Source organism: Morchella sextelata, assembly GCF_020137385.1.
Source record: "Morchella sextelata strain SCLS chromosome Unknown scls_12, whole genome shotgun sequence".
Taxonomy (NCBI): Eukaryota; Fungi; Ascomycota; class Pezizomycetes; order Pezizales; family Morchellaceae; genus Morchella; species Morchella sextelata.
Genome location: NW_025408627.1, coordinates 939,129 through 951,735, shown reverse-complemented (window position 1 = coordinate 951,735; position 12,607 = coordinate 939,129). Strand labels below are relative to the sequence as shown.

Genomic DNA, 12,607 nt, shown 5'->3' with positions numbered 1-12,607 from the left:
TTCCTCCCTCTCCCCCGCCCCGCCTCACCATCACCATAATCATTGCCATCCTTACGGAGTTCGCTCTTTCTCCTTCATCCTAGATCCTCACCGTTGCTATAGGGTTTAGCTTCATCCCATCTTTCCTTCAACCGCTCCTGCTCTCCGCCCCCCCCCCCCCCCCCCACCGCGTTAGTCTCGTCGGTAAACCTTCTATTTTTGCCTCTATCGTCACAGTGATCCACAAACATCACCACCCACAATACTTCGACTGTAACCCATAAATACATCTACAAACAAAGAATCGGCTACCTCTACAGCAAAGCACAATCAAAGATGGGCCGAACGGATCCTTTCCGTAAGCTCAATATCTATGAGCTTGCAATCATAGCAGAGCTTTTGCCCCCCATCGATATCATCCGCCTTCGTCGAGTCTCGAGAACCTGGAATAATATCTTGAGTTCTGAGTATATCTGCAAGGTTGCCTTGCAGGCGCACTTCCCTCGCTCAAAGGAGACAAAACGGCTGCATGAGATGAATGCAACAACCATCGTCCCCACCAGACCAGGATCCAAGATCATTAAGGAAGAAGACATCAAGGAGGAAGAGGATGAGGAAGAACCCCCCAAAAAGATTGCCAGGGGCAAAGGAAAGTCCAAAATGAAGCGCAGGCCCTCAATGTCGCATGAGCTTCGATCAATTTCTGGAAGCCCCAAAAAGGCTGCTGCAAATAGAGGTCTTTCAGAAGTATGTCTTAGCTTTTCCCGCGCTACATTTAGACTTCATGCCAGGGCCATAGCCAAACCAACTAAAGTTCACAAATACCGTCTACACCATATATGTGATAGAGGGTTTACATCCACGGCAGGATATCTTTTCTGGTGCGAGTCGAACAGGAAAATCTGGCAGCAAAAGATTGGAGAAGGGATCAGCGGTCGTCGTGGTCTAAAGCTCGGAAGTGTCGGGAATAGAATCGCTCATGTTCACCAAATTACCGCTGTCGAAAATGTTCCTGGAAGAAACGGAAGTGGTTTGGTGGTACTCTTATTTCGAGAGGTTCTAACCTGGGGATTGGAGATGGCCGCTTTGGATTATGAGACAGATGAGGTTGTGTGGAAGGTCTCCCTTGCGGACAACCCAAATTCACTGCAGCGAACTAGAGGATGGGTTCATTACCTAACACAAACACAAATGCCTACAGTTCCTGGACCAAACGGGGTTATCACTCAGGAGTACAGATATATGCTTGTTGTTCACTGTATTCTCACCGGGAAAATGCTTTCTAGAACCGTTCTAAGTGATTCATGGCCGACACAGAAGCGTCCTGGTTATCCAAACTTTCTTCCCGAGCCCCCAGGTGCCTACACCGTTTTCCCTACATCAAATCTCAGGAAAGGCAAGCCTGAAAAAATGGTTGTTGCTTTCGAGGACAGAGGTTCCAAGATTCCGGGAGAAGAAGTTCCCAAAAAAGCTGCATATAAGGTTCTGGTCTACTCCTTGGCCAACGATTCTGGAGAGGACGCAACACTGCTCAAAGATATTGAATTGGAGAGGAGTGGTATCGGGATAGGGACGAACCTATTGGAGAAATCTATCCGAATGGAATTTAGTTCTGACCCAAGCCCACAGAAGGGCTATCCTAATCTTCTACTTATTGAATCTACCTCACATCCTCACGTTATACCGCCTAAGACTCGCAACGCTAACGAAAAGCTGGAGTATCCCACCCTCTCAGTCTGGACCCTCGAAACGCTGAACTTTGATATCCTCGAGGTTCGCCGTTACCAGAGTAAATATGCAGATGATGAGATGCGTCCTATAATAGAAAATCGACCTGCGATTGAGAGTCGTGAGGGGTTTTACTATGGGCCGATGGCCGAATACACAAGGATGGAGGCATTAAATGTTGATAGTGGTATTAGCTGGGTTATTTACGACGAAAATAAGAGTCCCGAGAAAACTTCGACCACCAGCGATCTTAGCGGTAGCGATGACGAAAGCGATGATGATTCCGAAGCATCCTTTCCGGTTATAACAGCATGGAACCACTTTCCAGTAGGCCCTGGAACAAAGACTCCTGTCACGGCTAGGATCGATACAGTCGGATACGAAGAGGTTCCCGAAGGAGGTTGGACTGGCCCGTGGCTTGAGAATCCAAAAGAAGAACCACCACTCGCAACAAGGAATCTGAAGCGGAAACGTGAATCTATCTCAATGGATCGTCCTGGTACAGCCTCAAGTAACTCCTCGTCTTCGATAAACTCCCTCACATCTTCGGCCACCACCCCGTCTACTTTTTTTGCCGGCGACTCTCTCCCAGCAATCTCTTCTACATCTTCGACCTCCCCACCTCCGCCGAGGGAGCGATGGTTCAGACAAACTTCGAGGCATAAACTTCAACAGCCAGAGATCATGCGTAGAAGACGTAGACAGAATCTTGGGGAGGAAGAGGAAGATTGGGGCTTAATGTCTGTTAAGACAAATCCTACTATTTTCTTGGGTGGTAGTGGTGGTGGAAAAATTGGCGGGATGGGGGGATTGGATACGGATGAAGATGGCAGGTATCTGGTGGTTTTAACAAGGATCAAGGGATTGAGTAGTATGGCTCTTTGTTTGGATTTCGAACCGGAATGGTAGCGTTCAGTACGGTTATTCTTAGATTGGGGAAATGTGGTCGGTTCACTGGTCAATGGGCGGTTGTGTTTGACTCCAGTCCCTCTACTCTTTTATTGCTTCATACCATTTTAAGGGCGTCATAACGGCCGGTAAGGAACGAGCCATAGGGTTTTTGCCATCCTTCTATCCACTTCAAGCTTAAATATCCGTCATTGCAAAAGATTGAGTCCGTTAGCTTTCTTCCTGCGCCGATTATTCTCATATCGTTTCTTTATTTTTGATATGCTTTTGTATAAAGCTTCTTACATTTCGTTTCCTTTTCCTATCTCTGGCTGTATGGATATACTCTCCTTTGTTCCATCGATCATTACCACGTTTCCTATCACTTTTTGCTATATACTATCTGGTTTGGGTGGGACATTTATCTGGTCATTACTTTGCTCTTGTTTTTATAGCCAGCGCTTCTATACTTTTCTTAAATCCTGGTCGAGGTATGGTTGGCCGTAATGATCTGCATGGGATTCGAAGAATTAGATGATTATGACAGATTTCTTTATGGCTGTATCTCCTTCTCTCTTTCATTATGGGCTTATATTTCTTTTATTTTCTTATCTTCTCATGAAGTACCCTCATGGGTCGGGAGTTTGTTGGGGGCTTTGGACCCGGGTTGGGGACGTTTGTATAATTATATACTACCACTCTAAGTACTTTGGTATGAATCTTATCTCTGTTCAAACTAAGATCATGAAGAACACGTCGAACCATACAGCCAAATACCTCTACATTCTCCATTGGTGGTTTTCAAGTTATTGCTCATCAAAAAGGCAAAATTCCCAAACCTAACCCACTTTATGGACTAGTACCCGGAACCGGTACATCTTTTGTCGCCCTAAGATACCTACAGGGCTTGGACGCCAGCTAACATGAGTGTCGGTGAAGCTTTGTCAGTTATCGCTGATCAGCCATTCGGCGGCGATGCTTGCAGTGTTTTTCTTTTCTTTTTCTTTTTTTCTTTTCTTTTGTGGCTTCCATTTTCTAAGATAGCATAGCAATTGATTCTAGTAGGATAACTTGAAATCCGCCCTAATCAGCCACATAGTATTCTATACCACTTGCCAGCGTATTTTACATCTTTGCTTGGGGTTTGACCCTCGGAGCCCGGGTATTTCAGTGCTTTGCTCGAAAATAATCGTCGGCCATCTCATGTGGGCCATAAAGGAAGGAGACTATCAATTAAGGGCCCAACTAAACTTTGCGCTTGTAGGAACATCACTCTTCCAGCTAGTATACTTGAACGATAACCTTAATACCTCCACTCAGCATACTCATTTCCTAGCTCTCCGTTCAACGAGTACGAGTCTTTATTGCACCTATATATGGGAGCAAGTCTGTATAGTTGATATATAGATGGCGATACCTAGATATAGGCGTAGTGGAAGCCATCCCGTGGATATTTTTGAAGGTTTGTAGACGTTCAAGTGCGGTCTTTAGACCCCCCCCCCCCCGGGGGTGTCTACAGATTTACTCACCTGGCAGTCTGCTTACAACTCTCATACTTCAAATGACCAAAACAACACAACAACATCTTCTAAAAATTCAATTGGCGCTTCACTATTAGCAACTGGAGATATAGGTATCATGTTTACAAGCCTTATTCTTTCCCCACTGTCGAATGGGGAAGCGTTGTGCTCTGGTCTTGTTTTACAGAATTTGATGTGGTGAGCCGTTGCTATGCAAGATCTATAAGGCTTCAGGTTTGAACACCTTCAGAATATCCACGGGGTTGCAACTGGAAGCCTTCCCGTGGATATTCTGAAGGTGTTCAAACTTGAAGCCTTGAAGATAAATTACAGATCTTGCATAGAAACGGCTCACAACAACTCTGTAGACACACCCTGGAGGGATCTACAGACCACATTTGAACGCCTACAAACCTTCAAAAATATCCCCGGGATGGCTTCCACTGTTCGGTTAATACAATGCTGGATACAATGACTATATTTGAACAATGATATATGTACTCCATGCAAGTACACACTTTCATTTATCATCCAAAAAGCAATTGATCGTTACCCTTAAGTTTTAGACTATCATTCCATAGATACATGTATTTATATAACCAAGGGAATAGGTATAGAAGTCTATCAAAATATATCAACCAATCTTTTCCAATCATTTCCCCAACCCAAATCTTGATGGCAGGAGTCGACCGCCAACAGCCTCTGTAGATACGTAGTACACCATAAAAATCGAGTCACTACTATTGTAGTTTTGATTTTTAGTCACAATTCTCCGGATGGGATGGGCTACACCCTCCAAAACTTTAACCTTATCATGTTGACACCACTACTATATTCGGAATAGTGAATAATACGGATACCGCTGCACATATACCGAAATCATGATCCACTGAAATCCAAGGAAAAGAAGTTGGGATTCCATTACTTGTTCTCATTTTTATATTTTTCATTTTGTTTTCTTATGGCATGAAGCCAGGCGGCGGAAAGGAGAGCAGTATCATAGCTGGATCATGGAAGGCTACATGTGAACCAACCAATCAACCAATTAATTAGACTTCTGCGACCGAACCCCTAATCCTAGGGATAAGACTTCAGGTATTCTCATAGTCGCGGGGTTGCATACAACCAATGACTTAACAAACCGAACAACAAACAAACATAGTTACCGTTGGATAGATCTCGAGTGATATCTGATGAGTGTCGAGACGCCTGGTACGAGTGATAGTTGATGACTAGGATATATCTTTATCCGCCCCATGCTCGAATGCTTCTGGCACCTCTTCGGAATACGGCAGTAAACCCCCGGACTTAGCCGCCAGAGGTAATCTACAATGGTGATCTACATTATAAGTGAAGGACACTAATAAAAAATCGATGTCAAAAAGCTATTTTTAAAAAGTTATTTTTAAAAAGCTAGGTTACAAGAATTAAACGCATAATCACTCTAGATCAATCCCGAAAAAAACATTTTTGTCCCCTCTCCCTACAACTGGTTCGCTGTGTTGAAGTCCTCTAGGGCCTCTTTAACACGAGCGGACATGGTCTTTTCACCTTCGCGAACCCAGACTCGAGGACTAGTAATTGCTCAGTTAGTTTAAGCGCATGTTAGAAAGCTTGAGTTTTATCACTTACTCAAAGTATTTCTTGTTTGGCTTGTCGTCGCCATCCGGATTGCCAACTTGCTTCATGATGTAGTCGGTTTTGCTCACTAAGGAGCTAGTTAGAAATCGTCTACTCAAGGTAGGGTCGAACTAGGCCACTTACAAACAAAGTCACGAATACCAGTGAGATAGGCATACTGCAGGTCAGTATCTAAATTAACCTTTACCACGCCATTCTCAATGCCCTGCTTGAATTCATCCTTTGAGCTGCCAGAGCCACCATGGAAGACCAAAAACAGAGGCTTCGACTCGTTGGAGTTAATCTTCTCCTTTGTGTACGCTTGATGCTTACCAAGCAGCTCTGGGTGAAGCTTAACATTGCCAGGTTTATAAACACCATGGACGTTTCCGAAAGCGGCGGCAATGGAGAAGTAGGGTGAGACTGAGGAGAGGGCAGCATAGACATCATAGATATCCTCAGGCTGCGTATAGAGGGAGCTGTTGTCAACGCCAGTATTGTCTACACCGTCCTCCTCACCACCGGTGATACCGATCTCCATCTCTAGCCATTGCTTCATCGGTGCTGCCCGCTCAAGGTATTTCTTGGTTGTGGCAATGTTGTGCTCCTTGTCCTCCTCGCTCAGGTCGATCATATGGGAACTGAACAAAGGCTCACCATGGTCGGCGAAGTACTTCTCGTCGGCGTCAAGCATGCCGTCCAACCATGGAAGTAGTTTCTTTGCGCAATGATCTGTGTGGAGAATGACGGGGATCCCGTATGCTGGGGCAATGCTACGGATGTAATGAGCGGCAGAGATGGCACCGGAAATTGACGCAAATTGGTCAGTGTTGGAAACACCCTTTCCAGCGAAGTAGGCAGATCCTCCTTGGGACATCTGGATGATAATCGGTGATTTGGCATCACGAGCGGCCTCCAGGGATGCAACGACGGTTGAGGAGGATGTGACGTTCTATACCTGTGATCAGAAACCAAAATCATCCTCGGTATATCACTTGTATAAATACATACAATAGCAGGAATGGCGAACTTGTGCTCTTTAGCATATTTGAAAAGCTATATATCGCCCAAAAGCAGTTTATCAGTATACCAGTAATTGAACTCCGATAGAAGCTAAAAATTAAATGTTCAGGTCTAACAATTAGTAACTTACGTTCAAGACATCGTCGCCAACGATGACACCCTTCTTCCTGGTCAAAATATCAAGAACACCCATTTTTGCTTTTAGAAGCGGACTTTTATGGTCTAGAGGTTATTCCCGTACTTGGTTAGCTTTATAATTCATCCTAGAGCTCGCGTTCCTGGCTAGTGGTAAACGATAAAAGGACTACTGATAAGACATGTACCCCACTATTTACAGGGGAGGCAAGAAGCAAGCTGCAAGTAAGGCAACGCAATGCAAGAAGATCAAACTTACATATATCGGAAGTAGATTGCTGGTGATTTCGCTCCTCAGAACTGATAATCAAAAACCAAACCAAAGTATCACAAAGAAGGAGGGAAGAAGGGGAAGCTTAAATATGAAGCTACCTACGGAACTAATTGCTTAAACGAGGAACCTTATGGAAGTCAACTGACAGTTCTATTAGCTTTACTGGCACTGGGTAGGGAAACTGTGACGAAACGATTTCCGGTTGCACCCGCGCAACCTCCGTTCTCTAACCTCGGAAGAGAGATAGACCCCCCCACTGCCCTGGCCTTCCGGGCAAGTGTGGACCTACAACTACAGAAAGTCACTCGTCTACCCGTGGGAACACCCAACCCAACCCATCCCGATCCTTGCTCGCATCATGTTAACCGAGAGCATGCGATGGTAACCCCATCTAGTTCCCCCACTTGCACCAACAGAGGTTCTAGAAGCAACACAAAGCTTTAATTCTAGACTAGCTCCCGAAGGTGTTTTCCGACTGCACGACGTTTACTTCAAATTCATATGCTCTCCCTCCGGAATTAAATAACCCGTGGCTCATTCAAACCCCAGTCTTATGGATCGAATTTATTCGATAAGACGACGTCTGGAGTAAAGAGGCAGAATACCAAACTTTCCTGAAAAGGAGGTCCTCGCACTATTATTGGTCCGAGAACGCAACTCTCATACCGAAGTGATCTTTGAACACGATATAAAAAGGCATATACTGATAAGATTCTAGTCTGGGCTTAGTGTGAGTAAGACATATCGCTTCGCTATCAACAATTGAGGCATAACTAGATGTAGTAGTATGTACCGTGGTTAACCATAAATACCGAGAATCTGATAAGATAAACACACCTATTTCACGGCAAGATTCTCTTATCAGATTCTTCGTATTTAACCTCAACGCCCGGTACTTGTACGTTCCGAAACCTCGAGGCTCATGGAAAATCACTCGATATGTCACCGCAAGCAGTAAGAATTTTCAAAATTATACCTAGAACGCATTCACCTCTATATACTACGCCTTCACTAAAATATCGCTAGATGTAAACCAAACTTTGTCGAGAATAAAAAAAAAGAAAAACGAAACTCAGATGCAAAAATAGGGTATGACGCACACAGACAACTTATAAATATAAGCATCGGTCCAAAAAGGCAACAGAATAGGTGTGTATAAGGTGAGTATCAACGAACGAGACACAACACAGACAAAAAGAAAAAGGAGTGCTACTTTCTTGCTACCAAAACACAAGTTCTTCCATTCGTGATTGAAGAAAATCGCTGTAGAGGCATACACACAGATTAATAGAAGAGAGTTTATATAAAGTCAACGATTGACGAAAAAAAACATTATCGTAACTAATCGAACACCATCTGTCGTCCTCCCAACTGTCTTCGATACTCTCAAGCAACCTACACATTTCAACGGGCAGACCCACGCATAAAATCCAAACTTAAAATCCGAATGGGTTGTCCGGAGCTAAAAATAAAATGCTTTAGTTAGTAAATGTACCCGATGATGTTAATTCCAGAAAATAAAGTGATAACATACTAGCTTTAGTCAAATCTGCCCTTCCTGTCGGTTGTGGCACTAGCTTTTTCGCTGAATTAACCCCGAATTTCACATTGGGCGGGGGTCCGGTTGGTTGTGCAACTAGGGGCCTAGCCCCTGTAAATTGTTGTTGAGCACCAGTTGCATTGGGTACCAATGGCGGTGGCAAGAGTGAATTAACACCCATACCTCTTCCAGCGTTCATGGTAGGCTGCCCTGACATATAGCCAAGTTGTTGCTGTTGGCCGAAGCTCTGCAATTGTCCCGTTGGTTGATTGATGAGCGGGGCTTGTAATGGATTATGTGGCATAGGCTGCTGAATCCCGCCTGTGGCGTGACTGACCATATTCATGTATGGCATTCCTGTGTTTTGAGGCATCATGCCATTGTTCATGTTCTGGTACATTTGCCCCGTAGGTTGCATTGCCATAGGGGCCGTCATGCCCATGTTTTGGAATTGCATTGGCTGTGCTCCCATTTGTCCGTAACTGGACATCATACCAGGCTGACCCGTGAAAGAGGGTGTGAGTGGAGGCAAGGTCATGCCAGGGGTGAAGTTCTGGGGCGCCGATCCTGGCCTTTGCGGAGGAGGGGGTATTGATAACCCGCTTGTGCCTGTCATAGTTGGCGCCATAGGTCGCTGCCTTCCCACCGTGTACTGGTTCTGGGGCTGATTGACCCCAGTGAACTGGTTTCCAAACTGGTTTGGGATAGGGGGAGCCAATGGAATGTTACCAGCTCCATAATTGATACCAGTGGCCTGGCTGGTCATAAATGACGGAGGAGGTTGTGTTACTGGAGGTTGTTGGATTTGTGGGGTGGGTTGAACAGGAGCAGGCTGAACAGGAACAGGTTGAGGAGGAGGACTTGCGATAGTTGGTTGTAATGGAGGGGTAGTCAATGATAGCAAGTCGCCCATGGCCCCAGTAGGCGCTGGCTGTTGTACAGGGGCTGGCTGCGTTGCTGGGGAGGCTACACGAGGGGGCTGTGGAGGAGGTGCGGGTGATTCTGGCTTCAAAGTGGTCGGCTTTGGTGCCCATGCGTCATCATCAAAACCACCAGCCACCTTTTCAGCAGGTTGAGCAGGAGGTGGGGTCTGAGAAGCAGGTGCCGGAGAGGCCCTTGGTGATTTTGAATCGTTCTTTTGTTTGAAAGCTTCCGGGTCCACCGAACCTGGTGTCTGTACCGCTGGGGCTGGTCTTCCTTTTCGTGTATTGTTCTTCAAGGTACCACCAGGACCTGAAAACAATCCTGAGCCCTCTTCCCTGTCTTCGTCAAAGTGTGCGACATTCTTCTTTTTTCTTCCATACTTCTCATCCAGCTTTTTATTTACCCGTAAAATATCACCTTCTTTTAGCCCAAGCATTCTCATGACTTCCGGCTGGATGTCTTCCAAAACCGATTCGTCCATTCTATCCTTTTCGAAGGCTGTTGCGTACCGCTGAACGTCGTTTACATCCACACCACAACTCAGGAAGAATTCAAACCAGTCGTAGCCTCCGTTGGTTTGTTTCGTCGGGGACGTAGAGGATGGAAGTGAAGGCGATGCAGATGACGCTGGCGCAGATTTGCTTGTCTCAAAACTAATACCAGTTTGTGGCTTCCGATTCTTCGCCGTGAAGGCACTCACGGGTTTAACCTCATCCAAAGAGATACCAGTCTTTCTTTCCACGTATTCTAAATCTTCTAGTGACATCTTACCCACAGGTACTGCAATTTTAACTCCATTACTTTTGTGAAGGTTTATCTTGCCATCGTTGTATCCAATAAACTGCGCCTCAACTTTAAAGTTCCCTGTGCGATCGGTCCACTGGCGGACCTGAGAACTATCTGGCTCTGTGATTGTAGCTGTCAGCAGGACTGCACCCCAAGCCCCAGACTTTCTATAACGTGAACGAGATGGTTGAAGCCTACTCTGTTTTCCGGACGTGGCTTGTGCCCTATCAGAGCCTGTGGTACTGTCTGGTCTACTTCTCCTGCCTTCCGGCCTGTGTTGGTTTCCGGCCAAACTGCTCGTCCTCGTAGGTATCCCAGTACTTCGTCCTCCATTACCACTGCTTGAGTGCTGCGACCTAACTCTATCTCGAGGGTCGGCCGGAGAGGCCATGATCCCCGGTGTGATAGCCGTATTTCTTCCCCTTTCGATGTAACTAGCTGGTACTACCCCTCGTTCCCCGTTAACTCTCCGCTCGACTAGCCACCATTCCTCGCTAGTAGCATCAATGATAACAACTTCATCGCCAACAATCACCGAAACTTCGTCGTCACCCTTTGCCTGAAAATCGTAAAGAATAGTTCCGATGTCTTTCTTCCTTCCACCTGTCGCCGCTGCGACGACTTCATCGAGGCCGGCCTGTTTATACGCGCCTCGAATTTCTGAAAGTGCATTGATAATATCCTCTGCTGCATCTTTAGAACCAGCGTGAAGATCTAAATTGCGAGTTGGTTGTTCCAAATCGATAAAAACATGTTTTCCTTCTGAGTTATAACCCTTAAGGTGCTGTACAGACCACTCCTCTCTTGGACGGCTGCTCTTATCAGGCAAGAGAATAACACGAGTAGCCCCGATTCCAAATGTGGCAGCTCGCTTCTTCTTCTTCTCATCAACCTCTTGAACTGGATATGTCTGGAATCCTGGAGGAATTGCATATGTGTCATCAGCGCTATGGGTATTCTCCCCTGCATATCTGGGCTGACCGGGACGCCGGACAGGAAGCGAGGGTCCATCGGATTCAGAATCCGAATGCGCAAAGGTAGGCGCTGGCTTTGATCTACGTTCCGAGCCGCGGTCATGATGTCGCTCTGAAGCTGACTCTCGCGGTGGTGCTGCCAGTGTTGGTGAAGCCAAAGGGGATCTGTTAGAAGATACGGAGTGTTGATTTGGCCTATGCTGCATAATACTGGCAAGATTGGCAGAAGGAAGCTCGCGAGGGCGTGAATCTTCTGATACAGGTCTAGGAGGAGTAGGGGGTGGTGGTGAATCTTCTTTTGGGGGAGCAGAAAACGCAACATGCTTAACTATTGCAGCTGCTGCAGCTACCGGGGCGTGCTCAGAAGCAGGTGAGGGTACAGTATCTTCTACACCATGCGCATCATCCGCATCGTGTCCCTCTAGCTTCTCGATGTAGTTTGCCGGAGCGAATCCATATTCACCATTACGACCTACAAGACACCAGTCTGGATCCGTAGCGTCATATACATCCAGAATTACATCCTCGTCGAAGGATATCTCTTCCTCTGTTTGTCGAGCATATTCGTATAGCGCCTTGTATTTACCGACAGGTTTGGTCTATCATGGGCAGAAGCTTAGCTCTATAGACTTCCGATAATGTGGAGATTTCCTCAAACAACCCCTCTCGGCGGACATGGTGTCCTCCAAGTGCATAAGAAAGCTCACCTCCTCAATATAAGTGGCAGGCACAAGGCCGACAGGCTCATCATCATCAGAGTTGTTGACCTTCTTCTTTACTTTCCACCAATCATCGTCAGATCTCTCCAGGACATAGAGAAGGTCACCTTCTTCTAAGGCCAGTTCCCCTTCTCCCTGGGGAGTGTACGCGTAACTAGCAGTATACACTCCCAAGAATGGAGACGCCATGATACTCTACTGTAAACGAGGAAAGAGAAGGTAGAAAAAAAGTAAGGGTGATGGGATGGACAAGAAGTAGAAGACTTGAGAGGGGATGGAAGATGTTGTGTGTGTGGTTGATGCCCAACTTTGACGTTTAGCTTTCCGGCAATCGGGATCAAGCAGGGGATGCAGGAACAGGCAAGATCATAGGAAATAGGGGATGCGAAGTAAGCAAGAATTAGAGACAGAAAAGATTTTCAGCTTCAGACAACAACTGAAATACTTGTTTATGTTACTCCTTTTTCCTCGTCTTCCTCTCTGTTGCTTAAGGATTT

At 46.0% G+C, this 12,607-nt stretch overlaps 3 protein-coding genes across 3 annotated transcripts; 1 reads left to right on the top strand and 2 right to left on the bottom strand.

Annotated features, from left to right (window-relative positions):
- Positions 1-315: 315 nt before the first annotated feature.
- H6S33_002131 (uncharacterized protein) lies at positions 316-2,616 on the top strand (the record flags this gene model as incomplete). The annotated part of the gene is made up of 1 exon (XM_044833485.1): positions 316-2,616. One exon carries the CDS (start codon positions 316-318, stop codon positions 2,614-2,616), a length of 2,301 nt encoding a protein of 766 aa, XP_044693274.1.
- Positions 2,617-5,598: 2,982 nt separating this feature from the next.
- On the bottom strand, positions 5,599-6,951 carry H6S33_002130 (uncharacterized protein; the record flags this gene model as incomplete). The annotated part of the gene is made up of 5 exons (XM_044833484.1): positions 5,599-5,689; positions 5,748-5,823; positions 5,880-6,687; positions 6,747-6,791; positions 6,889-6,951. The coding sequence occupies 5 exons, from the start codon at positions 6,949-6,951 to the stop codon at positions 5,599-5,601; spliced, it is 1,083 nt and encodes a 360-aa protein (XP_044693273.1).
- A 1,652-nt stretch (positions 6,952-8,603) lies between these two features.
- On the bottom strand, positions 8,604-12,299 carry H6S33_002129 (uncharacterized protein; the record flags this gene model as incomplete). The annotated part of the gene is made up of 3 exons (XM_044833483.1): positions 8,604-8,629; positions 8,702-11,990; positions 12,099-12,299. The coding sequence occupies 3 exons, from the start codon at positions 12,297-12,299 to the stop codon at positions 8,604-8,606; spliced, it is 3,516 nt and encodes a 1,171-aa protein (XP_044693272.1).
- Positions 12,300-12,607: the final 308 nt, after the last annotated feature.